At 45.9% G+C, this 26,840-nt stretch overlaps 1 protein-coding gene across 1 annotated transcript in view; it reads left to right on the top strand.

The window, feature by feature from the left end:
• The window catches only part of GPC4 (glypican 4), a 67,298-nt gene extending 43,912 nt beyond the window's left edge, over positions 1 to 23,386 (top strand). Inside the window, exons 3-9 of the mRNA XM_065643449.1 lie at positions 623 to 1,014; positions 11,541 to 11,706; positions 17,346 to 17,476; positions 17,676 to 17,822; positions 18,217 to 18,353; positions 19,675 to 19,850; positions 20,846 to 23,386. Coding sequence (XP_065499521.1) covers positions 623 to 1,014; positions 11,541 to 11,706; positions 17,346 to 17,476; positions 17,676 to 17,822; positions 18,217 to 18,353; positions 19,675 to 19,850; positions 20,846 to 21,054 — 1,358 coding nt within the window. The 3' untranslated portion in view covers positions 21,055 to 23,386. The remainder of the gene's footprint in view (positions 1 to 622; positions 1,015 to 11,540; positions 11,707 to 17,345; positions 17,477 to 17,675; positions 17,823 to 18,216; positions 18,354 to 19,674; positions 19,851 to 20,845) is intronic.
• The last annotated feature ends 3,454 nt before the right edge of the window (positions 23,387 to 26,840 follow it).

Below are 26,840 nucleotides of genomic sequence, written 5' to 3'. Positions count from 1 at the left end.
CAGGAGAAAGAACCTGCAGGTAGATTTTTGGGTTTGTTTTTGAAATGTACTAAAACTTGTTAATTTTTGAGGCTGTTTTGTCATCACTTCAGAAAATGGATTGACAGGAACTGAAAAGAAAGACCCATTTGTGCAAAATGGCTGTTTAATGAAAGACCACTCATTTCTTTTTGTTTTTTGATAATCTTGTGCTTTGAAATGACTTCTTTTAAGATGGCTGAATGGTAACATAAGAAATTGTGCTAGGTTGGCTGAGACAGGGTTAATTTCCACCAAAAGCTGGGGGGAACACAGCCAGGAGAGCTAACCCAAGCTGGCTTTTTTTTTTTTCCTCATTTTGCTGGCTTTTGTCATGGTATTCAGATTTGCATCAAAGGAGATTTCACTCATGCAAGCCTTCTGATCTGGAAAGAGAGTGGCAGGGTTTGGTTTATGAAGAGAAGAATTTTGAGATAGAGAATTTGTTTGAAAACTTTTAGAGAGTCCTTTAACATTCCATTTCATTTTGGTGATGGTCTCATTGCGCTGAATTTTCCAGTTAAGCGATGGCAATGGTTGTAGAAGTGTGTGAACGCAGAGCCAAATGCCCATGTTTACCCTGTCTTCTCTTGCTCTTTTCTAGAGTTCTTCAAAGAACTTCTCGAGAACGCAGAGAAGTCTCTGAACGACATGTTCGTGCGGACGTACGGCCGTTTGTACATGCAGAACTCGGAGCTGTTCAAGGACCTCTTTGTGGAGCTGAAGCGGTACTATGTGGGGGGCAACGTCAACCTGGAGGAGATGCTCAACGAGTTCTGGGCGCGCTTGCTGGAGCGCATGTTCCGGCTGGTCAACCCCCAATACCACTTCACGGACGAGTACCTCGAGTGCGTCAGCAAGTACACCGAGCAGCTGAAGCCCTTCGGGGACGTGCCGCGGAAGCTCAAGCTACAAGTGACACGAGCGTTCGTGGCCGCCCGCACCTTTGCGCAGGGCCTCGCCGTCGCGAGGGACGTCGTGAGCAAAGTGTCCGCGGTGAGCCCCATCTCGTGCTTATTCCAATGTCCCACGGACCCGTGGTGGGTGGTAGCATCTCTCCCTGTTGTCCTGGGTATATATTAAGGGTGTTGGTGGTAGTTGAGCACAGGTGGGACCAAAGTCCATCTATGTAGGCTATGCTGTTGCATGGTAGAGTCACGTTCTGGGGACACCACCATCCAGTGCTGCAGCCCAGCAGCAGGGACGTTCCTCAGATTGATGCTGTCCTCTTGTCTAGGAAACAGCAACGAGCAGGAAATTAAATACCTTCTGCAGTGGAAATAACCATGTTTGCTCATCTAATGGCTGTATCTTCTTAATATTGCTTTCAAATTACAGCGAGTCATGGATGCTCTGAGCATCTGTTATGGAGCAGCTGATGATTTGCTCCTTGCTGCCAGGCACAGGGAGAGGCTGAGCATGAGCAAACAGCACTTTTATGATAACAGTGAGCCAGAGCCATACGCACAGGGCAGGAGCCAGTTGTACTTGATGCCACACACGCAGCATGAGTTAGAGCTCAGCCCTTTATGGTAAAGTTGCTTTTTGGGGGGTCAAACAGATGTGACGTGTTGGTCACTTTAGTGTTTACTTCCCTCTTATAAACCACTTTGGAGTGGTTTAGGTGGGGTGACTTTTTCTTTTTGACATGAGATTTGTTTTTAATTTTAGTCTGAGTTCTATGGTATAGGGAACAGGTGTAGTCAATAATCCCCTTAAAGTGGTTGTGTAAGATAGCAGATATTAGTGATTTCCTTTTAACAAACTCAGTTAATTTCCTGTGGGCTATAGAAGATTTAGTATAATCATTTAATCGGGCAGAGAGGTTTCCTTTCTACCTGGTTACAGAGTAGTAAAACACCAGATTGAAAGGGCAGGCAGTAGTTTGAATGACCCAAAGTGCCAGGGAAGGGAAGGAGAAAAGAAAAAAACAAACGACAACAAAAAAACCCAACCAACCAAACACCCCCCCTCCAAAAAAAACCCAAAACACCACACAATAAAAAAACCCCAACAACAAAAAACAAACAAACAAAACCCAACCAAAACAACCAGAAAAGAATAGCTGTTCAGGTACTCTTAGAAGCAGAAAGCAATTTTGGAGGCAGCATAAGCAGCTTTAAGTGAGATAATAATTCAAATTGCTTTGACTTGCAGGAATAGTGTTTAAAATACTGTTTCTCTGGAAAGAAAAAAATCTGCTTCCATCCTAATTTTTCTTGAAGAAAAATGAGAAAAACAGCCTGTGATAAGCCTACATGTGTGTGATAGGGCAGAGGATATGAGCAAGGAAAGAGTTGCTGTACTAATATATCGAGGCTCTAGGAACAAGTTGTAAGTTGGCAGTGACAAGCTTACGGTCCTTGGGACACCCCAAGTCCCCGTTTAATAGTGATGACTCTTGCATGAGACGTGTCTGTGTGCTGCTGGTTGAGGATGGGTGTTGTGAAGCTCCACGGGTGACACATGGGGACCCTCTACAAGACCACAAAATCCTCCAGCCTTGGGGTGGAGAAGATGTGGGAGGAAGGGTCAGTACTGGGTGGGGCCAAGCATCTTATCTCTGTACCAGGTCACTGGCCAAGCCTGCCAACCTCTTGGCTGTGGTTTCAGATGTGGTGGCTTGTGTTTCTGGCCGTGTGGCAGATATTGTGGTCAGGGGATGGAGTTTTCACTGCTGGAGAGTGTGGATGAAGTATTTGGGTGGGGGGTCCATCCGCTAAGCCCCAGTATGGTTTTCGGGAATGTGCAATCACTTGATAGGCAGTAAATGTGCATGAGCAGGGGATTGTGTTTATGCTCCATCTGCTCAGAATTCATCAAAACGTCTCCAGACTTGACACGGGACCACGAGGGCTATGGTCTCCGCATCTGTTACGAATCAGAGTCGTGAACCTGAGGTGGCATCGTGATTTCTCTTTCCCTTTTGAAGATCCTCAAGTGTAGAGTTGCCTTCAAGTCTAGAATTAATTGCTTGAGTGTGGAAGGTTACCCAGAGACCCACTCAGCTGCAAAAATAGCACACGCGCCGTGGACGATCACAGTTACCACACTTTCCACTTCACTTTCACAAGTTGCGCTGGAAATTCTGCAACAGATGGACTTTTTGAAGTGGTAGCAAATGTCCCTGCTGCTGAATACCTAAGTTTTAGTTGCAGCTAAATAATAACAATAATCTTTTCTATATTGTTTTAATCTCATTCAGTGGAAATCTAACATCGCATTTCTACAAGACACAAGGGGAAATTCTATACGCAAGTTTAAAAGCTGATGTTTTAATGCCTGATGCTTTGTGGTTGTGTTTTGGGGCTTCCCGCATTACATATAGATTAGTCTGGCGTTGCTGAGCTCTATATAATGACTCTGTTAACTTTACTTCCTTATTATTTTACTCAGGAGTTGTAGTGGGATGACTGCTTATACCAGGGATTAACTTGAGAGATAAAAATTCTTTTCTTCTTTATGAAAAAATGTCCAAAGTAATGCATATTAGTTTTACTGTGTTTTGTAACAAGCAAGTTAAAAATGCTTAACTGAAAATCCTCAGGAGGAGAAATACAACCTACTGCGAGACCTAGCTGCTTTTTACTTTCCCGGGGTGTTACCAGGAGAGCAAAGAGCACTTTACAGTAGAACAGCCTTGATGGCTTTTTAATGATCCTGTATATTTTTACATCTTCGCTAGGGACGTGAATTTAGAAAGGTATTGTTCTTGTGTGAGTTGGGGAGTAAAGGGGGGAAAGAAGAGGGAATATTGAAAAGCTGCAAGCAAGCTTGATTTCGGAGCCAGAATGCTAGAAAGTAACTTTTAATTTGGCGTTGGATGGATCAGAAGCTGTGTGCTGCTGCCCAAACGCACAATAGAGAGAAAGCACAGGCTCTTTTCAAACCCCAAAACCCCACAATTTTGATGCTCAAGTCTTCACCCCTCAATTTCCCTCCTTCGGACCCAAAAAAGTACAAAACTCTCCAGATCCATCCTGAACGGCAGATTCAAGAAGAAAACCCAGGATGCCGTTTTTGCCTGCTGGAGATGTGTCCCGCGTCTGAGCGGGGGGCCCCCCGCCCTTCCCTCCATCGCCTGCCGATGCCTGGTGCCTCCTCCCTGACCTCCCTGCCCTCGCCTTCGGGAGATGGAAATCTGCCCATCCCCTAATCACTCGCCCTCGACAAGCACTACAATCCGCCGGGTTAAATTGCTGCCAGCAGTGACATTTCCTCCCCCTCAGCCAGGGGTGCAAAAAAGGAGCAAATACAAGCCAGAGCCCAGAGTGACCGAAAAAGGGTGAGAATCTACAACTGGGAAGTTCTCAAGCTTCAGAGATGTTCCCTTAGTTAATTATATGCAATTAAACCTGCAGCTCGGGCCAGGGTCATGACACGTTTGGGGGCAAAGTGCCCAGTGGCTTCTTGGGTGCAGGTCAACTACAGGTATGGGGTGGAGGTCCCTGTTGTCGGGGGGAAGGTGGTGAAGTCAAGGACTGAGCCCCCTGACAGCGTGTTGCAGGGTCAGGAGGACCCCGCTTGACCCAAAGGCTGGGAGGTGAGGTCTGGCTGGAGGTCAGCAGCAGAGGGGTGTGAAGGACATGCGACATCAAGTCCCTGCGTTGCTGTTACCATATCTCTGCAGGGCTGCAGCCAGGGACGTGTGGATGGGATGTTGCTGCAGTTGCAATGGTCATTTTGGGGTTCTTTTACCACTTTTCCCTCTTGCCCTGGTGTCTACTCATTTGAGGAACCATTGGGAGCTCTGGAGGTTCCTGAATTGCTTCCCCGACAAGCATTTGCATGCTGAAAGCCACGCGAAGAGTGGTTGCCACCAAAGCAGCTGGGCTGCTGGAAAGGGGCTTCCAGCCCATCCTTGGGAACCCTGCCTGTTTTTCCAGGACAGGCAGCAACTTCGGTTGTATGCAAGAAATGGTGTTGAATTTGGAAGCACAGGTATGAGCCATCTGAAATAGTGCACAGCCTCATGTGAGGAATACATCTGCCTTGTCTTCTGCTGTTCTCAAGAGATGTTAACATCTGAGAGGAAGCTGCTGGAGATGTTTGCAGTGGGTGGAGGGGCCTCAGCTTCCTTCGTATCTCTGCATTTCAGAGATACGATAGGATTTCATCCTAATGAAGTGTGATGATAGCAGCCAAGGAGGGAATCTTCTTCAAACCACTGATGGAAGAGAATTGCAGAGGAGGCAGGCAGGTTATTGCCTTCCCACAGCCACGCCAAATCTGGAATGAGAGCCTGGTGGGTTTTTAACCCTTTTTGTTCTGAGCTGCCTCATCTCTAGTGAGACATCCATCAAGTACAAGATGATGAACCTGCATAAACCAACCCCCCACAGGCCTGTGGATCTCCCTTACTTCCAGCTGCATCTCCTGAACCATGGCTCCTGCCCTTTTCAGTGTGGGTGCTGAACATGGACCAGACATCAGCTTAGGAGAAGTGATGATGAAAATAATAAAACACTGAATGAGTAAGAATTAAGACCTATATCATCAAAAATATTAGGGCACTGAGCTCCTGTTCCAGTAAATGTTATGCCCCTCGCAATTACCGTTTGAGGATCTAAAAGTCTTGTCAGAGAGCAAAGGTCCAGTTTCTCTTTGTGTGATCTTTGCCCTTTGTTTGACTTGAGGGAAACATACCCTTAATCCTTTTTCAGGAAAAAATTCATGTTCCTATATCCAACAAAGCTGGGCACCCTTTGCGTAAGAGCAAACCCTCCCAGGGAAGTGACAGAAATGAAATGTGTTCCTTGCATCTCTTGGGAGGAGAAGGGGGGCAGGTGCTGCTGCTTCATGGGGAGCTGAGAACCTGCCAGAAGAGCCAAGGAGCCCTTTTAATGTTGCAGAGGGGCCTCTGAAGAAGCAGTGCTGTCCAGGCAGCAAATTGCAAGCCATGGGGGCCAGACCGAGGGGGCTGCTGTGCACAAGGACGTTGCCTTCCACGTGCCAAGGGCAAACATCAATGCAGAAAACAATACCAAGCACTTCTCCACATCAAAGGTGACCCTGAGAAGACCTGCCAAGAATGTGGCTGCATCTGCCTCAGCTCCAGCCATCTGAGGGTCTGCACTGGCAGAGCCTTCAAAGCATGCTGGAGCGGCAATCATCGCGCATTTAACAGGCTGCGAAGTGTGCGTGGATGTGGCTGTGGGGTTGGAGCTGATGGCAGCACGCAGGAGTGTTTCAGTCCACTGGGTGCTTTTTGGTGTGTGTTTTGTTGGTGTCGTGTGTGGTGTGTGTGTTTTTTTTTTTTTTTCTTTGCCTCCCCCCACACTGTGGTTCTGCTGCTAATTTTGAAAACAATGTGAGGGATAACTAAGGAAGTTTTTGAGTGTAGCTGCCAAGATAAATGTCCTGGCTGTTTTGCTCCTTAAAGCAAACGGAACGCTCCTAATTATCTGCTGTGTCTCTGGGTTGGGGAGAGGCAGGTGCTTTGGAGAACAAGCTTTGTTTGAAAGGTGCATTGGTCTTGAGGACACCAAGAGCAGGAGATGCTGACCCTGGCATCTCTCGATAAGCGTTTGGTGGAAAAGGCGTCTGCCTGGCACTGAAGTCCCCTCTGCCTGGCATGGGCTGGGGGTGCCACAGGGCAGGATAAGAACATGGTTCTCCTCTTTTGGCATGTTAATAGTAAGACTGAGCAGGTTGAGTGATGGGTGTTGTGATTCTCAGGAGCTCTGCTGTTCCTCTCTGGCCATGTCATATATGGGGAGGGAGCTGTAAGTAGGAAATCGAGCATAAATATACTCTTGAACATTTCCTTACACAGAGGTGACTGTCACCAGCAGGATAAAGCAGCAGCACGCATCACCGTGGGTAGCAAATGTCTCCGAGGCACAGAGCCATACGGTTCCCAAGTATCGATCCTAAATGTGCTCCCTTGTGCAAGACCGCAGAGGCCAAAATCTGTGGTCGAACCACATGCTTGCTAAATTATTCATGTGCTAGCATCGGGCCAGCGAAGTTGGTTAAATGCGTAGTTAATTCCAAGACAGTTTTGTTGGAATATTTGGGGTGGGGAAGCAAACCAAGAGCCGCCCAAGTGATCTTCTGCTTCACAGTGAGCGGAACATCTGGACTAGAATGTGTCAAGATGATGCTCTCACACAACACTGAGTGAAGGAAAAAATGATGCAAGTAAGGTTGCGTTAGTCCCAAAAATCAGTTATACTTCACTTGTCTAAATTGGCTGCTTACCTGGAGTATCCCACAGTCCTTCAGTCAGCTTTGAAGTTAGATTTTTGAAATCGTGGAATCATCTTTCCGTGTCACTGTGGAGTTACTCCTTTGGTCTTCTTTATGCCCTAATTCAGTTTTTTTTTTTCTTTAAAAACACAAACAAACAAACCCCAAAACCAAACAAACCAACCCCACAAGAACACCATATAAATCAAAAGTAATTTCGCTGCATTTATTTTCGAATTGCTGGATTTTTTCATGTTTTTTGGCGGCTGTGCTGCTGGCATGGCAACACTGTTGTTGTGCAAGCTTGGAAAATAAGAAAGCCTGAGTTATCAGTGTTATTATAAATAGTTATTAAAGTTGACAGGATTGTAAATGTTGTTATTAACATTCTTAATGTAAACTTGAGGGTAGAGTGAGAGAATAAAATGTGGCCGTGGCTGTTTGGCAGCTGGTGGGAGCTCCCCACAGGACTGTCTGTGGTTGGAGCTCTGTCATCCTTCCTCAGGTATTCCTTGCCTTGGGAAGGAGGGGAGAAAGAAACTGGTTGCTTCTCTGAACTTTATCTGCTTGCACAGATTAGTTTTTCTTGAGTTTTGGTGGCTTCGTGATAGGCTGTTGACATTTTACTTGGTAGCTGTGTGCTTTAATGGTGGAGTTTCTACCAGATGTGTGCATCCAGATGCAATTGCCAACAAGTTGGAAAAGTCTAAGGACATAGGGCAAACAGTTTCCTTTATGCGAGACTCCGAAATGGGATGGATATAACAAGGTACCAACAAAAAAAATTTTATTTTAAGGAGAACGTGTCATTTTTACAAGAGCGTGATTGTACCTTCACCAATTAATCTAAGTTGGGAGGTATCTTAACAAATTTGGTATGAAACATTTGGGTTAAGCCCAGAATGGTTTGCTTTTCACTTAATTTTTGTGGATTGTGTGCGAATCTGTATTTGTAAAGAGCAAGTTTGATACGAATGTGAAGATTGGTGCCAAAACACATCTGTTAGCAGCTTTTAATCTTCACGTTTGACAAAGCATATAGATGTGGACAAATTGTAATTTACATGATGAAACCACAGGGTGATGGATTGCTGCAGTGGTGTGGAATGCCATGGAAAGGAAATAAATTTCATAAGATAAAAGGAAGGGGTTGGAGTGCATTTACTTCTGTTATAAGCTTTTACAGGGTTTGTGCACTACATTGTTACTACTACCTGTGCTCAGATCTACTAGAGTAAATCCTCTTCAGCAAATAAAGTTTTCTTTGCGACTCTTCTTTATTAGGAAGGAGATTATTTGGTTTTGAGGGTCATTCTAGAGTAGGGTTTGAATGAACCTGAGTTGCTTTCCAAGATAAACACAACCCCAGAACAAAGCATATCTGGGTTTACTGTTACATACAATGGTGTTTTAAGAGCTTGCACCTGGTGTGGCAGAGCGAACATGAAAAGCTTGTGAAGAATTGCCAGTGCAACATATGGCACAGCCCACTGACAGGTCCAGAATTGGTCTGGACTGGGTACAGACCCCTTGCCAGGGGTTAAGATTCTTGTTGCAGTGATACGCAGCTGTTGAGCATTTATCCCTGCTGTAATGAGGTGTAATTGCTCATAATCTACCTCGAAGCTCTCTCATAGAGCTGATCTCTGCTTGTGCTTTCCTGTTGCTTTCTGACACCATAAAATGCCAGATCTGGACTGATAATTTCCCCTTCGTTGTCTTCTTCACCTGCACTGCAAACCAGCAGCTTCCCTGTGGGTTATGTCCATCCCTAGTCAGGGCTCAGTTTGGCTGTCATTGCAGACTGGGTTTGTCTTTTCATCACCCCATTTGCTCAGCTCTGTGTGGGGCTTAGAGCTGTAAATCTACGTAGGGAAGGAAGCAAAACTCCATTTGCTTTTAAAATCATCCTGGGTCTCTGCTCAAAGAACCTAATCTGAGTGATGGTCCCTTGTCATCCGCTGTGGAATGCGGGAAAGCAGCTTCAGTTTCCCCTGCATCTGCTGGGATTCATGAAGTTCAACCCCTATGAAATATCAAAGTGGGGTGGATGCTGCAGGATTGCAGGCGCTGGTGGGGTGAGCCAGGAACCAAAGATGGGAAGGTGCCTCCTGGGTCACTGCCACGTGGGTGATTTTTTGCAACACGCTGCCGTGCAATCCCTTCCATAAAGCCGCAGGTTTCCACAATAGAGTTGGAGAAGTCTCCTACTCCTTGTCTTCCTTCAAACTGCTCTAGCACTTGGCTGGTGCTGTCAAGCTTTTCCTAATTTTCTTCCCAAGGAGGATGCTTGGCAATTCTTTGAGGACCAGCAGTGGCAGGACAGCCAGGATCTGTTGATAAGCCTCAGGACTAAGTATGGAGGTCCTGACACCTACCGCCAAGTGACACAGGAAGAGTTTTTTATCAGAGAAATTACTAAACTGGGGCATCCTTCAGAGCTCTGTCTCTGGGTGTGAGATGTTGTTCGGTTCCCTCTTCCCCCCACTGCAACGTTTTGTTATGCAAGGACTGCACCATCTGGGTGGCAGATAATACCTTTACATTTGTCTGTTTTCAGTTTTCCTACTAGAAATCATGCGATTTAGCTGGTTTCTGTTGCTTTAGCTCTTCTTTAAAGCTACAATTGCCCAATAGGGAGCTTTCTGCTGGGGCTCCTGCTACACCTTCCAAATACAAATATATATATATATATATATATATATATATATATACACACACACCCACACATATGTGCTCTGAAGCATCTGAATCTTATTCCCCCACCACTGCAAACAGCTTTCTGCATTGAGTCTCCTTTTGCTCAGCCGAACAGTCTCCTCACGGGGAAAAAAAAGAGATGTAAAGTTGACCGGAGAGGTAGGTGTTTTGCTTTCTGGTTTTTGTGAAAATCTGTTATTTCGCAGTTTCATGTGCTGCCACCTGGTTTTTGCACCAGAAGATCATGTTTTGTTTCTCTGTAGCCCTCATGCTGAGATGGGCTTTGCAATAGTTAGGTCCTCAGTACATGGGTGGTACTAGGTGGTCTTTGCATACGTTCATCTCCATTCAGTCCTGTCACCCTCTGCCATGAAGTTGGTTTCCAGACCTCCAGCAGATGAGTTGTGGAGGCCATCCACATCTCCAGCCATTTGTACTGAATGACTTCTCTCTTCCTCGAGGCTGCATGTCTGTCTCCTTCTCGAGCACAGTCTTGGATTATACCCTATTTAGAGCACTCTCCATAAACGCTTTACAAAAAGTCTCTAGCACATTGCTTAAAACACCAGAGACAGCTTCTATTTTGTCAGTGGATCTCCGACCGCATCTTAATTTACTGTTTTCATGTGTGGCTAATTAACAATTAAACTTGCTCTTGAGGGAGCTTCCCTGTTCGGTGCTTTAGACGGACCCACCACGTGGTCGGCACTAGTACGTGGTGCTGGAGCTAATGCTCCTCAGACCGACTGGGTGGAAATGGTTTCAATGAATGTTTTGAAGCTGGGCCAGAGAGTGAATCAAACATGAATGACCATGAGTCACTTTGGAAAACAGCCCCGTGGAGAGCTCGGGGGGTGACGTGCCTGCTGCAGACAGCTCCACTTGTGCGCCCACCCGGCTTCAAGGGCCTTCCCGGCTTGTCCGTGGTGAGGGGCTGTAGCTGTCACCTCCTTGGGTTGTGGGGAGCAGCGTTATTCAGTGATGGGTGTTGAGCCTAAATGAACCCAGGTGTCTGTCATGTAAACGCTGCGATGCAGGAGTTGAGTGTAAGATAACGGAGCGGGTCTCTGCTGGAGAGCCCTGCTGGGCCATCGCCCAGGAGGAGCCGAGGAGAAGGGCGCGCTGCTGGTGGGTTTGGTGCGGGGATAGCAGCAGGCATCCCATCTCAGCTGCTTTTTCCTGAGGAATCCCAGCGTCGTCGTCGTCTTCAGCATGAGTTTGCAGTGCGGCTTGGAAAATGCAGCTTTGCATTAGGCGTTTTGGCTTGATGGCCTTGTAGTGCCTTCCCTAATCCCAAATGCTTCATGTCCCCATGGCGTGCTCGTCCTTGCAGCCCAAGGAGCGGTCCCACAATACCAGGCAGCTTTCTCTGGCTATATTGCAGTGCATGTCATGTTTTGCAGAGGAGGGGACTGGCTGTGACCCCCGGAGTGACAGATACACCCAAGGAGGTGAACCGAACCCCTAGATCTGCTCCCCAGATGCTCTGACTGGGCAGCGGTGGCCGACCCCCCCCCGTATCTCCTCTGCACAGCTCTGTTCCCACCCGCTCTGGGGTAATTGCATGGGGTTTTTGGTTTGGTGGCCAAGGGCTAATTTTCTTCTCCTTTCCACCTTTTCTTCTTTTAAAGGTGAACCCCACGCCGCAGGGTACGCGAGCGCTGCTGAAAATGATGTACTGCCCGCACTGCCGAGGTCTGGTGTCGGTGAAGCCCTGCTACAACTACTGCTTTAATGTCATGAGAGGCTGCTTGGCCAATCAAGGGGACTTGGACGCCGAGTGGAATATCTTTATGGGTAAGGCAATATGGGTTAAAGCTGCACATGTGTATGTATTGATACCGTGTCCTTCACCTGAATGGTTCTTGTGGTTGGCTGTGCTGAGCCGTGGCAGGTTTTTTAGGTGCTTCTGAACGGGTATCTTTTACTTCCACATCTCTGTACACAGCACACCTTTTGCAGTTCACGTTAATTTCTAAATAAATGAGACTTCTGTTGTGCCAGTGACCTCTATTGCAGCAAGCTTTAGGAAGATGGAGCTGCCATGTGCTTGTAGGTTTGGAGTGTCTCTACTTGCTGGAGCAAGTGTGTGTGCAAGCTGTATTTTTCCTTAAAACTCCTTCTGTGTTGTCACCATACAGCTGTCCATCCCAAAGCCAGTTTTCTTGCTCAGCAGTCTGGGAGTCTCCCTGCCAGCTGTAGTGAGCTTTAGGAAAAGCTGTAGGCCTGTATTTTACATTAAAAAAAAATTGAATGGGACATGTGCCTGAATCTGTTTTTAAACAGCTCATTTGGCGCCCAGCCACCATCCTTTTGAAATGTCGATAGGCCTTACGTGATGCTGTGTGAGTGCTTTTGCCATCCTCTTCCTCCTGTTTGTTATCGCTCTTCCGTGGTTATAAACAGTATTACTCGATACATAAAATTCAGACTGAAATGTTAAATTCTACCTTGGGTTATGGCTCAGCAGAATTGGCGATGCATCATGTTTTGGGAGCACAGGCAGTAGATAATGTTAAATGTTTTCATTTGTGCTCCTTTTCCAGGAGGCTTGATTTATCTGTGGGCGAGCATCCTTTGGGAGCAGTCGCTTCGCTCCAGTTAATGTGTGATGAAGTGCACACATAAAGTATCTGCTGCTATTGACAAGGCTGCGGTGCTTTTCCCATCCCACTCGTGGAAAAAAAAAAAAGAAAAAAAAGCTGTAAGAAAGAAAATATTTCCCTTTCATTAAACTGTGAGATTAAAAAAGGGAAATTGCTGATAATTGGTGTTTCAGGCTGGATTTAAATCTTTGAATTTGTTTTCCTTTGTTTTGTGCACTGGCTTTTCACTTGGCTGCCCGTGCCAACTGGATGTGTGCAGGGTATTATTTTCAGAAGGCTTTTTTTTTGCCTGTGTATTCCATATAGGGAGTTAAGTGTGACACTAAATTGGGTTTCCAAGTCATTCTCTGGGAGGCTGACACTCCCCCTCCCCATTCCTCCCAGCCGTCTTTCTCATGAGAATATTAAGTATTTCAGCTACAATTGTTGCTGAAATAGCTCAAAGCCAGGAGACTTGCAAACATCTAGTCCAAGTAGAAGAGAGGAATCCCATGAAAGGGAAGGGCATAATGCCAGAAAACGGACAAAAGCACAAGCAGCTAATTGCTGTAGGTGGTATGCGGCAAAAAACGAACCTCGGGGGAAGCCAGCAAGCCCTGTCACACAAGACTGATCAGGGACTGCATACAATAATTAAGATTATTAAAGAGGACAAAATAAATAAATGTGATTCCAGGTTGGAAGCAAAGCTTTCTTCTTGTAGTGCTTCCTCCCCAAGGGGCTCTTTGCCCACTCATTACTTAAGTATGGTATTAAGCTTCGTTACATTTATTGGCAGTATTTGCTTGGTTCTTGCACTCTGGGTTGATTCTTGCAGTGGAGTACGGATACTGAAAACTTAAGCTATGCTTTCTTTAGACAGTTTAATAACTGAACAGGTGCTGGTTATGTTCCAGATTTTGGGTTCTATCCCAATTTGCCAATTGAGACAAATTAAATTTAAAAGATCTGGTGCTTGGGACAGAGCATGTGTCACAAAGATCCTCTCTGTATGTATGTTTAAAAGTTTAAATAAATAATAATTAAAAATCCCACAACAACCAAAAAAAACCACCTGCATGGGCTCAATGCTATTTTGCATTCTGGGTTTAAGTACTAAGTTATGGCAATGATTTATTATGTGTCAAACCAGGTTCTTAATGTAGCGAAATAATTTAAAGATAGTTAAATGGGACAACTTGCAACAAATGCTGCAAGTATATCTGAATTTGAGTGCATGTGCGTATGAAATCTGCATGCGTGTGTGTTAGTGGGTCTATATGTAAGTCACTTACGTAAAACTTTTCCAAACTGGGATGTAAAGTTTGTAGCTGACAAAAGACGACTCTATACTTCCTTACTTGTGAAAAGTACTGTTTAAAGTTGTGGCATGTGAAACAATGACCCAATTGTACTCTTTTTTTTCCCATTTAACAATCTTTAAATTATTTAGTCCTCTATTCCTGACACAATTGTACACCAATTAGACAGGGGTATACTTTGTTTCAAGCAAGCTATTGGGAGGATTGGAGCTTTCCTGAATGAACAGTGTTCATTGCCATGATTATTTTTTTTTTTTCCCCACGAATGTTTGCTCAAAAATATAGAATTCAGGCTCCATATGCATATCTGGAGTACTACTTTGTGTGCAAAGAATTTTTTTCGCCTTAAAAAAAATTTAAAAGATTGTTTTTAATGAACGGTCAAGGTTTTTCCCCCTGCCTCCCTCCCTTTTTAAATCAGATCTTGGGGTTAAGACTGAAAACTGCCTTTTGTTCTTCAAGTCAGACAGTGAGGCTGAAGATGTGGGTTTCTGATTATTGGTGGCACAATGCGAAAGAATTGCCTTCCTTCATGAGAGTGAGGTGCTTTGTCGCCAAGGATTGTCTCAATGCCAGTAGCAAGGACAAATGCATGCAGGAGGAAAAGGGTCTTTAAGGGATGGCGCTATATGGTGTGGGTTGGTTCCCCCCCCTCAAATCCACTTCTATCTCCCCATCACAGGGAGGAGAGACAGTCTTTGTCATGCTGTGTATTTGTAATAAATGGTCAGGGTACATTTTTCACTCTGCCAGACTTCTTTTTTTTTTTTTTTTCCTGAAGCAAGTCTGAACCACCTCACCGTGGCTTATAAATATCAATTATCATGCACCAGCGCTGGGGCAAAATAATTGATATTTATAGTTAACTCTTCTCCCCCAGTAATGGAAAATCTTTCTGGGAGATGAGTTGCCCCAAAGCTTCATTTCAGGTGTGGGTGCAGCGTGCCTCCCCTCTGCAGGTAGCGTTGTCCTGAGCCCAGCCAACCCTGGTAATGTCAAATGAGGCTGCTGGGGGGGCATCAGCCAGCTCCTGGTGGGAGGTGAAAGTTTGCAGGATGTCCCCAAAATCAGAACTGCGAGTGAGGTAGAGCCCCTCACCACTGCCTTTTTTTTTTTTTTTTTTTTTTTTCTTTTTAATGAAAACTTGTTTCATTTAGTGCTCCTCGCCAGGATCTATCCCAGCTCCAGAAGAACTCCAGTTGAATATATTCTCCAAGGGCAATTATTACTTTCCTTATCTTTTCTCGCCAGCTTTAGCAGCTCTGCTGGAGGCCGAATGCATTTTCTCTATGGGCAGTCAAAGCGGAGGCTGCATTCCTGGGCTGTGATACATGGAACGCCATGGCACCCCCGCTAACAAAGGGCCCAATTCGCTCTACATTCCCATGGTCTTGTGGATGGCCTGCCCGGCTCAAAGTTTACAAAGACGCCAAACAGCCAGAAGAATTGGGGTTTATGTTTCCTTTCAGTCTTTCACAAACACTTTATTGATCTGCGGCCTTTCCTGGCCACTCTGGAGAATTAAGTAGTTACAAAATGGAATGATTTTTCTTTTTTCTTTTTTTAAAAAAATAATTTAAAAATGCATTTTGTGAGTTTTATTATCTGCCTATTCGTAGTATTTTTATTCGAAACAAGCAGCTTCCTGCAAACTGTGGCGGGATGTTCTTTATGCACGTGTAAAACCCCAAAAGCTTTGACAATGATGAACACATTTAAGTTGTGCTCCACTTGTTTACAAAAGTCTCCATTTGGTAGCACATCAAAAGCATTTTTCTCCCCTCCGGCACAATGGTATATTCATGCTAGCAGTCATTACTCAGAGATTTGAAGCATCACTTTATTGGAGCCCACGACAATACAGTCTAAGACTCTTTGTTTCATTTGTTATTACCTTTTTTTCTTTTTTTTAATGCTTTTAGTTCAGACCTGTTTGTAATCCCTGATGGCTAAATTCCAGCCATGCCCTGCAACCGCTCGTGCCTGCGGGGCGAGGGGCTTTCCTGGGGGCTCCAAATCCTCCATGGGTTCACCCCTCAAACACCGGCATCTTGGCGGAGCTGCCCGAGTCCTGGCTGATGTAAATCATTGGAATATTGAGTTTTCTTTAAAAAGTGGATTTACAGGCTAGGAAGGCATCTGAAATTCCTGTGGGGGGTTTGGATATTATTAGTAGTCGTCGTAGTAGTTATTGTCATTATTATTGTTATTTATTAATACACAAGTAGCTTGATTGTATATTTGTCACCAGTTTGTGTTTTTTTTTAGTGTAGTTTGACTTGGGCACTAAGGCAGCGCTATCACTGAATTATTCAGTATGTGGAATATCTTTATAGGGCATTCACAGGTAGCTGGAGCCCACAGAAGTTTTCTGCTTGTTGAAAGTACCTTCCGTGCTTAGGAGGGGGATGAATGTCACGAGAAACACTTTTCAAGAGAAATTAATAGACTGACTGTGAAACGCCCATTTCTGCTTAATGGGAGGGAACAGGTGTACCCTGGGGAGCTGGAGCAGCTCCTCGGGATGAGGGTTTCCTCGGCTGTCCTGCCTCCCACCTCATGCAGACTAGGAAAAACTGAAGAATTAAATGCAACCGGAAAGTTATGAGTTTGTGGCAGAGCATCATTAAGTGATGCAGGAGAGGAAACCAGCGAGCAGGGTGCTTTGGGATTGAGGGACTGTAGTGAAAACGAGTGTTAAAGGTTGCGATGGGCCAGAAGAGACGAGTGCTTAGCACCAGGTGCGAACCTGGAGGCACCTTCCAGGGGAGGACCAGAGAGGGGCCTTAAATGCAAGGCAGATGAAAGCCTTAATGCCAGTAATAATTTCCCAGAGGAAGCAGTGGATGTTCAGTAGCTGCTGAGTTTAATGATGTATTTGATGAGGACGTGCATGTCTGCACAGGAGGAATGACCTGGTGTTGGCTGAGGGACGTTTCCATCTCCCCTTGCCTGGAGTTGTGCCCAATCTGTCATTAGCGCAGAGCGTTTGCCCTTGTGCTGTGTTGTCCTCTGCAGATTGTCCCTGTGATGCCAGAAGGTGCCATCTCTGGACTTCCCCAGGCACGGCAAAGCCTGTAGCTTTCCAAAGTAAGGGAGAGATGGTACCAGTTATCATCTTGGGCCCTTTTGCGTTGGTGTCTTGTATTCAAGACCAGCATGAGGGAGCCAGTGGCTTTGAAAGCAGTCTTGAAAAACAAATGACACAAGGCAACCTTTAATAAACCAGCATGGAGAAGGAGGGTGTTAGTAATGCTGGTTCTAATGGGAGGAACTGATTACAGGCTGCCTGTTGACAGGCTGCGGTGGTTCTCCCTCCTTTAACGAGGCTTTTGATGTATATGAGCCCGTGGCTTGGTGCTGACAGCCTGTAAGTGCCTGGTGAGGTTGTAGGCTCTGGGAACGGAGCAAAATATTTCCTGGAGATGTGCACTGGTCAGAAGTGACATTGCCGTAGTTAATATCTGTGTGCTCTACCTGTTATTCTTGAAGCTCCTCCATTCAATGCCTTTGTTTCTCTCTGTGTTAGATTCGATGCTGCTGGTAGCAGAGAGGCTGGAGGGTCCCTTCAACATCGAGTCAGTCATGGACCCCATTGATGTGAAAATTTCAGACGCAATCATGAACATGCAGGAGAACAGCGTGCAAGTGTCTCAGAAGGTAAATGGGCCAAGAGGACATGCGGGCTTTATTTATCCAATGTGTTTTATTTCCTTATTCTCGACGATATGTTTTTTCTTTAATGCCCTCTCAAGTATATATAAAGCTGATGTGTTATTTTGGGTGGGGGTTGGAGCCTGGAGAAGGGAGGCTCTTGTGACCTCCTATTTCATCAAACCCTTTCCCTTCTCTCATGTAGGTTTTCCAAGGGTGCGGCCAGCCAAAAACACTTGCCCAGGGCCGGACTGCTCGTTCTGTTTCCGAAAGCGGTTTCAGCGCTCGTTTCAGACCCTACAACCCGGAGGAGCGGCCGACGACAGCTGCCGGCACGAGCTTGGACCGACTGGTGAGTGCCTGGTCCTGCCGGTGCTGCGCAGGCGCTTCGCACCCGTGTACTGCAGCGTATCATTTTTCCATTTGTAATTTACAGGGTTTCTTATTATTCCTTGGCTGTCTTAAACTCTCCGAGGGGTGTAATCTGCTCATGGCTCTAGACGTGAATTACCTCAACGCTTCTATGTCAGAAAAGTGCCTGTTTTAAAGGCTTGGTTTATGAGTAATATGGGATTGAGGAACGCTGTTTAATTTTGTATTAAAAAAGTAAATCAACCATCAAAACACGCAGCCTGAAGATCTGGCCTATCCACGTCGGTTGTGATAAAAAATGCCTTTCCAGCTTCACTTCTAATGAGCATTTGGTATTCTGGATTATGTTCTATGTTTCTTCTTTTATTTAATAGGTTACTGATGTGAAAGAGAAGCTGAAGCAAGCCAAAAAATTTTGGTCATCTCTCCCTGGCAACATTTGCAATGATGAAAAGATGTCTGTAGGCACCGTCAACGAGAACGAGTGCTGGAACGGGAGTGCCAAGAGCAGGTTTGGCAATGCTGCCGCCCCCGCTTAAGCCTCTCCCTCCCACCCCAGCCTTTCCTGGTGTACTGGCCCCTCTCCCCAAACCCTCTTCTCCTCCAGGAGTAACTCCAGCTCCCTCGAGACCGCATGCTGCCATTACCCCCATTTTTTTTTTGAGGTGGGAAAGCTTAAATGCAAAGCTAAAGGCTTGTCCAAGCTCTGCATGGTAGTTTGCTTTAAGGGAGAGAACTGAGTCTTTATATCCAGACAACAGTGTCTCTCCTTGGACCTAAACTTCTTACTGGTTGCTCATGGGATTGGGAAGGTGACTAAATCCTGTATCACAGCCACAGAGCAGGGGTGCTCGTGTTGTCTGACAGCACAGTTGCCCCAGTGGCCCCAGTTGGTGTTTCTTGTTGAGCAAGGGCAAAGGAGATGGAGGCCAGTGACAGGCCCGCTTCTCTGCTGTGGGGGTCAGTGGTATGAGGGGACCAGTGGTTTTCATGCACGCTTTCTATGAAAATATAGTTACAAAACTGTTGTTGTTGTGTGTTTGGTAGTTTGGTTTTTTTTCCCCCCTAAGGAAGAAATTGCCAGCATGTGAATAAGCCAAAGGTTTTCTGTCATATGGTTTATGTAACTGCTTAACTTTTTTTTTTTTGGAAATAGAAGTTTCTTTTTTTCTGTTTACTTACTGAGGAAATAAGCAAAATCCACGATGTTCCATTAAAAAAAAAATAATAAAGCCATCTAGGGTTTTCCAGCAGTTTTTCCAAGTAATAACAGTTTTTACCCTTGATATTTTTGAGACGCAGGACTGAGCCATGCTGCAGAAATTTTGCAGTATGTGTGCCTGAAACTCTGCCTCGCTCAGCCAGGGTGACGGTTTGGGTCTCTGCAATAAGAAATGGCTGTGCCCTCCCAAGGTGTTGTTTATCAGCAGCTTGTAAAGAGATTTTCATGGCAGACTTCTCCAGTGTGTGAGGTCCAGTACCAGTAAGGAGGGGAGATGGAGATTTAGCCTTCAGTGAGCTGATTTATGCTGTTGTAAGCCATTATTATTATAAACCCAAGGTTTTCCTTGCCTTTTCAAATTGGGCAGAAAATTGTCTTTCCCGTGCCTTTGTGGCACAGGGTATATGAAAAGAGTGTTTAACGTCACATATTGCCCAGGTCGCAGGATGGGGAGATGGGATAAGAAGACGGAGAAAGGCTCTGTGCGGGTTCCCACGTGGGAAGGTTGCGTGGGGCTCAGGATATCACCCAGGCTGGAAACGGGGGTGACATCGGCATGGGATCCCACCGAGCTGCAACTCCGGTACCAACAGGAATGGTTTCTTTTCAGGTATGACTTTGCGGTGACTGGCAATGGCTTAGCAAGTCAGGTGAATAATCCAGAGGTAGAAGTTGACATTACGAAGCCAGACATGGTGATTCGCCGGCAAATCATGGCTCTGCGAGTGATGACCAACAAGCTGAAGAATGCATACAGTGGGAATGATGTCGACTTCATTGACATAAGTATGTTTGCTGTTGTTTGCCCTTTTCTTTTTCCCTTTTTAATTGGAATTCATGCTAACATGAGGTACCTGGTTATGCTTCAGCTATGGATACATGTGTTAGTAAAGAGGGTGGGAACTGGCATCTCTGACAGGCTGTGCAAGGAGGGTCATTCCCATAGAATCATGGAATAGTTTGGTAAGAAGGGACCTTCAAAGCTCATCCAGTGCCCCCCCTGCCACGAGCAGGGACATCTGCACCAGCTCCGGTTGCTCAGAGCCCCGTCCAGCCTGGCCTGGGATGTCTCCAGAGACGGGGCATCCACCACCTCTCTGGGCAACCTGGGCCAGTGTTTCACCACCCTCATTGTAAAAAAATTTCTTCGTGTATCTAGTCTGAATCTCCTCTCATTTAAGTTAAAACTATTACTCCTTGTCCTATCACAACAGACCCTACTAAAAAGTCTGTCCCCATCTTTTTTATATATATTTAAGTATTTTAAGTACTGAAAGGCTGCAATAAGGTCTCCCTGGAGCCTTCTCTTCTCCAGCTGAACCCCCCAGCTCTCTCAGCCTGTCCTCCCAGCAGAGCTGTTCCAGCCTCGGATCATTTCTGGGGCTCCTCTGGCCCCTCTCCAGCAGGTCCATGTGTGTCCTGTGCTGAGGACCCAGAGCTGGACGCAGGACTCCAGGTGGGGTCTCACCGGAGCGGAGCGGAGGGGCAGAGTCACCTCCCTCCACCTGCTGCCCACGCTGCTCTTGGCGCAGCCCAGGATACGCTTGGTTTCCTGGGCTGTGGGCACACATTGCTGGCTCACGTCCAAGCTTTTCACCCACCGGTACAGATGGATGTGGCAAACAGCACACCAAAGTCTCATTAACCGGAGAACCCGCGCTTGCATCTCATAAATATCGGAACATCCCTGTGCTTGCTTTTTCCCCTGCCGCCCGCTGCCTTCTGCAAGCGCAGCCGGGCGCTGCAGCCGGCAGCGCTCAAGGTGTGTTTTTCTCCCGCAGGTGAGGAGGGCAGCGGGGAGGAGAGCGGCAGCGGCTGCGAGCTCCAGCAGTGCTCCCCGGAGTTCGAGTTCAACGCCACCGAAGTCACTGGGAACTCCAACAAGAGCGATAAGAACGTGAACACTTCTGCCGCTACCAGGAGCGGTTTATCACAAGCAGCCTTGCTCCTTAGCATTTTGTTCTCGGCCGTGCAAAGACAATGGAGATAATCGTGCAGCATGGGGGGGTGGGGGGAGGGAAAAGACTTTTATTATCGAAGTTAGAAGGCACCTGCTTTCACTTTTATACCATCTAGGGACTTTGCTTTTTAAGTTAATGGACAACAGTGTACAGTTTTTACTATGTTGCCGCTGGTTTTAAGATACTGAATTTTCTTTTTTCCCTTGCTATTCTGGGAATAACAGGAATGGGAACTACCAGTCTGTCCTGTTCACCAAGAGTCCATGTGAGAGGTGGATAACAAAAGTGTATATACAAGCCTGTAGTTAGCTCTGCATTTGTGTCTTTATCACTTTTTTTTAAAATTTTATTTTACTATGTTTCTTATGAAAACAAAAAAACAACCCCAGGGTCCTCTCTTGGCCTGTAACAAGTATGTGTTTCTGAAATGAGAAATATCTGTACAGAAGCAGGTTTTATTTATCACGTTATCTTACGGGAAGAAAAAATAATTGCCCAACAAGCAGAAAACATGTTTCATGCGGTTAACTTCCTATTTATCTCTGTTATGTTACTTGCCTTATCTGGAAAGAAGTGGAAGTAATTTGTCTTTATTATGCAGTAAAACAGAAGGGGAAGGCAGAGCTGGTCAGTGTGCCAAGTGCCCTGTTTGCATAGGGCGCTAATGCCAGGAGCAGGCTGTACTTTCTTGACTGGAGGTTTGGTTAAATTGGAAGAGAATACAGAGAACGGATGCTGAGAAGAGTTGTCGTTTGTTCCCTGGGATCCTTGCGATTAGCTGTAAATCCTGTTTGGTTGGAAGCAACTTGTCGTCTCACAGATCCAAATGCCAATGTGTGTCTTGTTTGCAAATTTTTTAGCTGAATGCTGGAATTCTTTTTTTTCTTTTTTTAAAGGAATACTTTGTGGGAGGGGGGGTGGGGGGGTGTTTGGTTTGTTTTTGCAAGAGTTTTGTTTCCTCTCCCATCAGGCAAAAGGGAAGGAGTTGCAGGCAGATTGGGGTAGGTGCAGGCAGGAGCTGGCAACTCGTTAATAAAAGAAATTTATATTTTTAAGAAAAGAGATTAAATAATTTTTAAAAGAATTTAGGGAAAACAAAGTCTTTGTAAAGACTCAAAATTATTCTGCATGTCTCCTCCTGCTTTAGGTAGTTTTTAGGTCTGGCTGGACGCTGGGATCTGGCCAGGAGAGCAATCCAGAGAGAGAGAGTTTGCTCTATTCTGCCCTTGTGTTGTAAGGATAATTTTCTATTTTTATATTGAAGCATTAATTACTTGTTAGCTCAGGGTCAGCATTATATTCAACTTTATTTTCACACCAAATTTCCGCAAAGCTATAATGACGGGGTATTCCTGGTTAGTATAAACAATCCTGGAGGCTTAATTTTACTAGAAGTAGCCAGTTATTTATTAAAACATGTTGTTAGTAGAATAGGGATATTCTGGCTAGATTCTTTTTCTTTAGAAAATAAATCATGGAAGCATGAAATTGAAAAAGTTATAAATTTATGTGTGGGAAAAAATGGATTGTAAATAGCTAAGTTGCCTTGCAAGGAATTGGAAAATGTGCTGATACTTAGAAACTACCTCAGTTCTGAGGAATTTCCTTTCTAGCTTTGAGTGCTATTACATTTACTTGGTAGAAGTGAATCTGGTCTCCAATATGTAGCTGAAAGAGTTATCCCTATAGACCTTGTTAGATTGGTTTTAATTTAGAAGGTTGAACTACATCCAGCTGTTTTCTTTCAGCTAAGTTCCCTAACAAAACGAATTTCTGAATTAAATATTGCTGATGGTTTCCATGACTTTTCCTGATTTGTTTGGTTTCATGGCGTTTTCTGATTGCCCTTTAATTATTTAAATGGTTCTAGCCATTTGAATTTTAATCCTGAAATAAACAAACCTTAGATGCACTATCGCTGGAAATATATCGCAGTAAGGTCTGACTGGGTAACCCTTCTGGCTTATACCCAGCTGGCAGGCTGGCAAAGTTAAATGAAGAAAAAAAAATGAACTTCTTCAGAACTCAGAGAACGGTGGAACAAAAGCCCTTGTGTTTGGAGGGGCTGACTTCTCCAGCAGCTCCCTTCTTGGCGTAAGTGTTCATATGTAAGAAAGGTGCTTGTAAATTCTCCTGCTTTCAAGTGTTTCTGCTTAGAATATTTATCGTTTCACATCTGATTGCTTACTAATTATTATTCCTTAGTTTGGTACAAGGCAACAGTGCAAAGACCTGCCGTGGGTTTTAAGTGTGTCTGGTTGACTTTGTTAATAACACAACGATCCTCTGCTATATAAAGGACAGATTTGTCACCTGGGGCTACAGGAAACGAGAGTAAACATCGATGTAGGATGATCAAAAGTTGTGTTCCTGCTTTTATTTTGTGTTTGTGTGTGAAATTGGCTTTCTGATGTGAGCTTGTAAACTAAACCATGCGGGTAGGGACGAGGGATGCTGCCGGCTTTGAGGATGGCGTGTGCTCCCTTCCTTCAAGTATTTGTATTTTTTTTTTTTTCACATAACCATTGCCATTATGATCGGGTTTTAAAGAAAAATTCTCATACATAGAATTAATAATTAAAATTAATGGTAACAAGCTTCAAAGGCAAAATGAACCAGAGAGGTGGTGTTCTTGGTGGCATGTGAGGTGCTGTCTCCCAAAGAGTTGGAATTAAAACAATACAGCCCTTGGAAGGACCGGATTGAACAGCTCTGTGCCTCCCTTGCTCCAACGTGCACAGCTCTGTGCTGCGACAGCCTCCCCGATGGCACGTGCAGGCTGCTCTGGGTTCCTCCAGCTGAGCAGCCTCCGTATTTACCCTTCTGGAAGCGAAGGGGGAAAAGGAGAGAAAAATTAGACCCTGGTAGTCAGAGGATCTCTCGTTTCGTGCTGTGATGGGCAGTGTGGCCCTAAGTCGGGACAAATGACCAGGGCAGCAAGAGGAGTTGTCCCACACCCCCCAGGCAGGGTCCTGCTGAGCCAACCCGGCTTTTGTCCTCCTGTGCAAGTTGGTGTGTTAATTCTGGAAGGTGCAACCTCACTGGTGATTTCTTAGACCTGATGGTGAAGTTTCCCTCACCATCCTCTGGTGGCTTTAGCTGGATGTAAGACTTGCTGGACCAGGCAAGACCTCTGGCGTGCTCCTGGCTCCTTTCTCGTGGTAGCACCTGGTGTTGGATGTTTTGGGTGCTTTTAATTATTGTGTGTCACCCAGTACCTGCTGCCCCTGTTAGTCACCCTCCCCTCAAAGCCACTTTCTTCCCTCCTACCTTCCTGCAGCGCCCGATGTGAATGTCACAGTGTCCCCCCGTGGTGATGCCAGCACTGGGGGCTGCTGCCCTCCTCCTGCCCTTCGCTTGCCAGCACAAAACCACAGCATTTCTTCTTGTCCCTGGGAAGGCCTGTGCCACCAGCACATCACCACGACCGAACACCCAGGTCCTGCCAGCACAGCCAGTCCTGGGGCATCGTGGGGACCCCAAGGACCACAGATGGTGTGTGTGGAAGCTGGAGGGCATGGCTGCTGTGGGAAACCTGAACCTGGATAAATCCATCTCTGCTGGAAGAAATTAACTAGCACTTTTTTTTTTAATGCTGATGGCTTTATTTTTCCATGTAAGGCAGGCTGAGTTTCTAAGATAACTGCAGAGTGTCACTGCCTCAACTCTGATGTGATGGCCAGTGGCCACTTCCCTGCAGTGGTCCATACATCAATACAGTGATTACTGCAGGGCTGGCGGGAGGGTGGCCTGTCCTTTGCTGCTTCTCTTCCTTGGGATGCCATCTAGGGCAAGTAGTCATTTAAAAATAAATAAATGCATAGGAGGAGGTGAAAATCGATGCAGGAACATTGCAATTCCCCTCCTGGCTGGTGGGATCTGTGGTGACCCAAGCTGTTACAGGGGGGCACTCACAGCCAGGAGCCACCCCGGGAGGGTGATCAGCCATCAGCTGTCCCTCCTGACTCTGTCCCCGTGCTTGGGGGTTTCAATCTCCATCCCCAATGGTTATGTAGTGCTGTGCTTCACGGCATCTTCTTTCAAGTGGGTGTGATTTAATGGTTTAAGGTAGCTGCAAGATACGTGTTGGTTAGAGATTGTGCAATACTGGCTTTTTTAGGACCACTTGAATATGAACCAACTGTAGCAATGGTTTTCATTTCTTGATGATGCTGTTTCACACATCCTGCTTTCTGGGTTTTGTTTGCGCTTTTTTTTTTTTTTTTTTTTTTTTTTTGGGTGGTGGTGGTTATTTTTTAATCCTCTGCTGTGGTTTGTTTGAGGTCTTGTAACAGTGTAAATTGCCCGGGAAGACACAGCTCTTTATGGGCTTGCTGTAATTCTGGGTCAAGTGTGCTTAAATTGCTGTAATTTGTATCTAATGGATTACATGGATTGAGAGCCCTTTTATAACTACTGGAGCAAGGAGGGGCTGCCTGCCCTGGGAGAAGGGGAGGGTATCCTGGGCATGGCCTGTCCCTTTGTCCCTCTCCTCTGGAAGGGAGGGGGAGCATCCTTCCCAGTGGTCCCTTGTGCTCGGCAGCCAGGTGAGAGCTGGGGATGTGCCAGGTGCAGAGGGGGCAGGCGGCCCTGGGGAAGAGGCTTTTGTTAAACCTGGCAGGTTTTGGAGGATGCCGACAGTGCATCCTAATGCCGTGTTGCCTTCCTCTGTTCACTGTTCCCGTGCTGTAGGTTGGGTGCTGGTGGAGCTGCTTTGTCCTCCCTGAACCTGCTCTGCTCTGTTGGCCTCTGCCCTTTGGGCCCCTGTCCCAGTGACTTTGCCCCATGTCTCCTTGCTGCCCTGGCTGCTTTTTCCCTGATCGTTGCTCTCTGTGGTGGCTCCTCTTGCGTGTGCCCCATATCCCGGCAGGAGCGGAGCAGGAGTGTGTCTCACCCATGGACCTTGGTGGTCTCCCCTGGAAGCCGTCTCTGTCTAACTCCCCACCAGACCTTGCTAAAACCATTAAAGTGGGAGTTTTTGTTTAAAAAGCAGCTCTTAAAATCAAGAAACCTGCCTCGGGTTGTTAGGCATTTCAACAGCCAGGTGATGTCTCTATCTCCCCGATGGCTGTATAGGGGCTAAGTGGGAACAGCGTCATCCCCATCACAAAATCCAGGGTGCCCGTACCCCAATACAATCCCTCTACATAGCTGTTCATCCTCCTGGAGGCATTGTCTCCCCACTACGTGTGTAATTAATTCGAGTAATCTGATGCAAATCAATATGCTAAACCCCTCATTAATTGGGTTCCTGATTTATACTAATGAGACTTAAAATCTTGGGGAAGGGTGAGGGTATTTGTTTCTCCTCCAAAGGGCTCCACAAGCTATTGTCAGCCTCACAATGGCTGGCCCTTGGCTGGGCTGGTAATTGCCTTGTGACTGTATTTGCATCGACATAATGGCGAGGATGTTAGCAGGAGTTAAGACATCTCATCTTTTCCTCTGAACAGGAAAATTCAGGATTAGCAAGGTGGAATGCATTTGCTGGTGGTTGCTGGCAGCCCTATTGTGTAGGGTGGCTGCTCTTCACCTATAATTCAGCTTTGTCGGTGTTTCCATTATAAACCTGCTTTTCTTCAGAGCTTTATAAGCTCAGCCGTAAAAATCAGGCCTGCCTGCAAACTTGGCGTGTCAGGAATTGGCCAGGCTTTTATTTTTTCTGGTGGGAAGAACTGATGATTATTTTTAGAAGAAATTGTTTCGTCTGTGAAGTTTAATGGGTCGAAATGCTGTTTTGGCATTCACAAACCAGCTTTGTTGAAAACCTCATTTAGCATCATCAATAATACAGTAATGCTGAGGTTCCACAGGG

Source organism: Caloenas nicobarica, chromosome 12 (assembly GCF_036013445.1).
Source record: "Caloenas nicobarica isolate bCalNic1 chromosome 12, bCalNic1.hap1, whole genome shotgun sequence".
Taxonomy (NCBI): Eukaryota; Metazoa; Chordata; class Aves; order Columbiformes; family Columbidae; genus Caloenas; species Caloenas nicobarica.
Note: the sequence above shows the minus strand (reverse complement) of the source record. Positions and strands in the feature narration are given on the sequence as shown.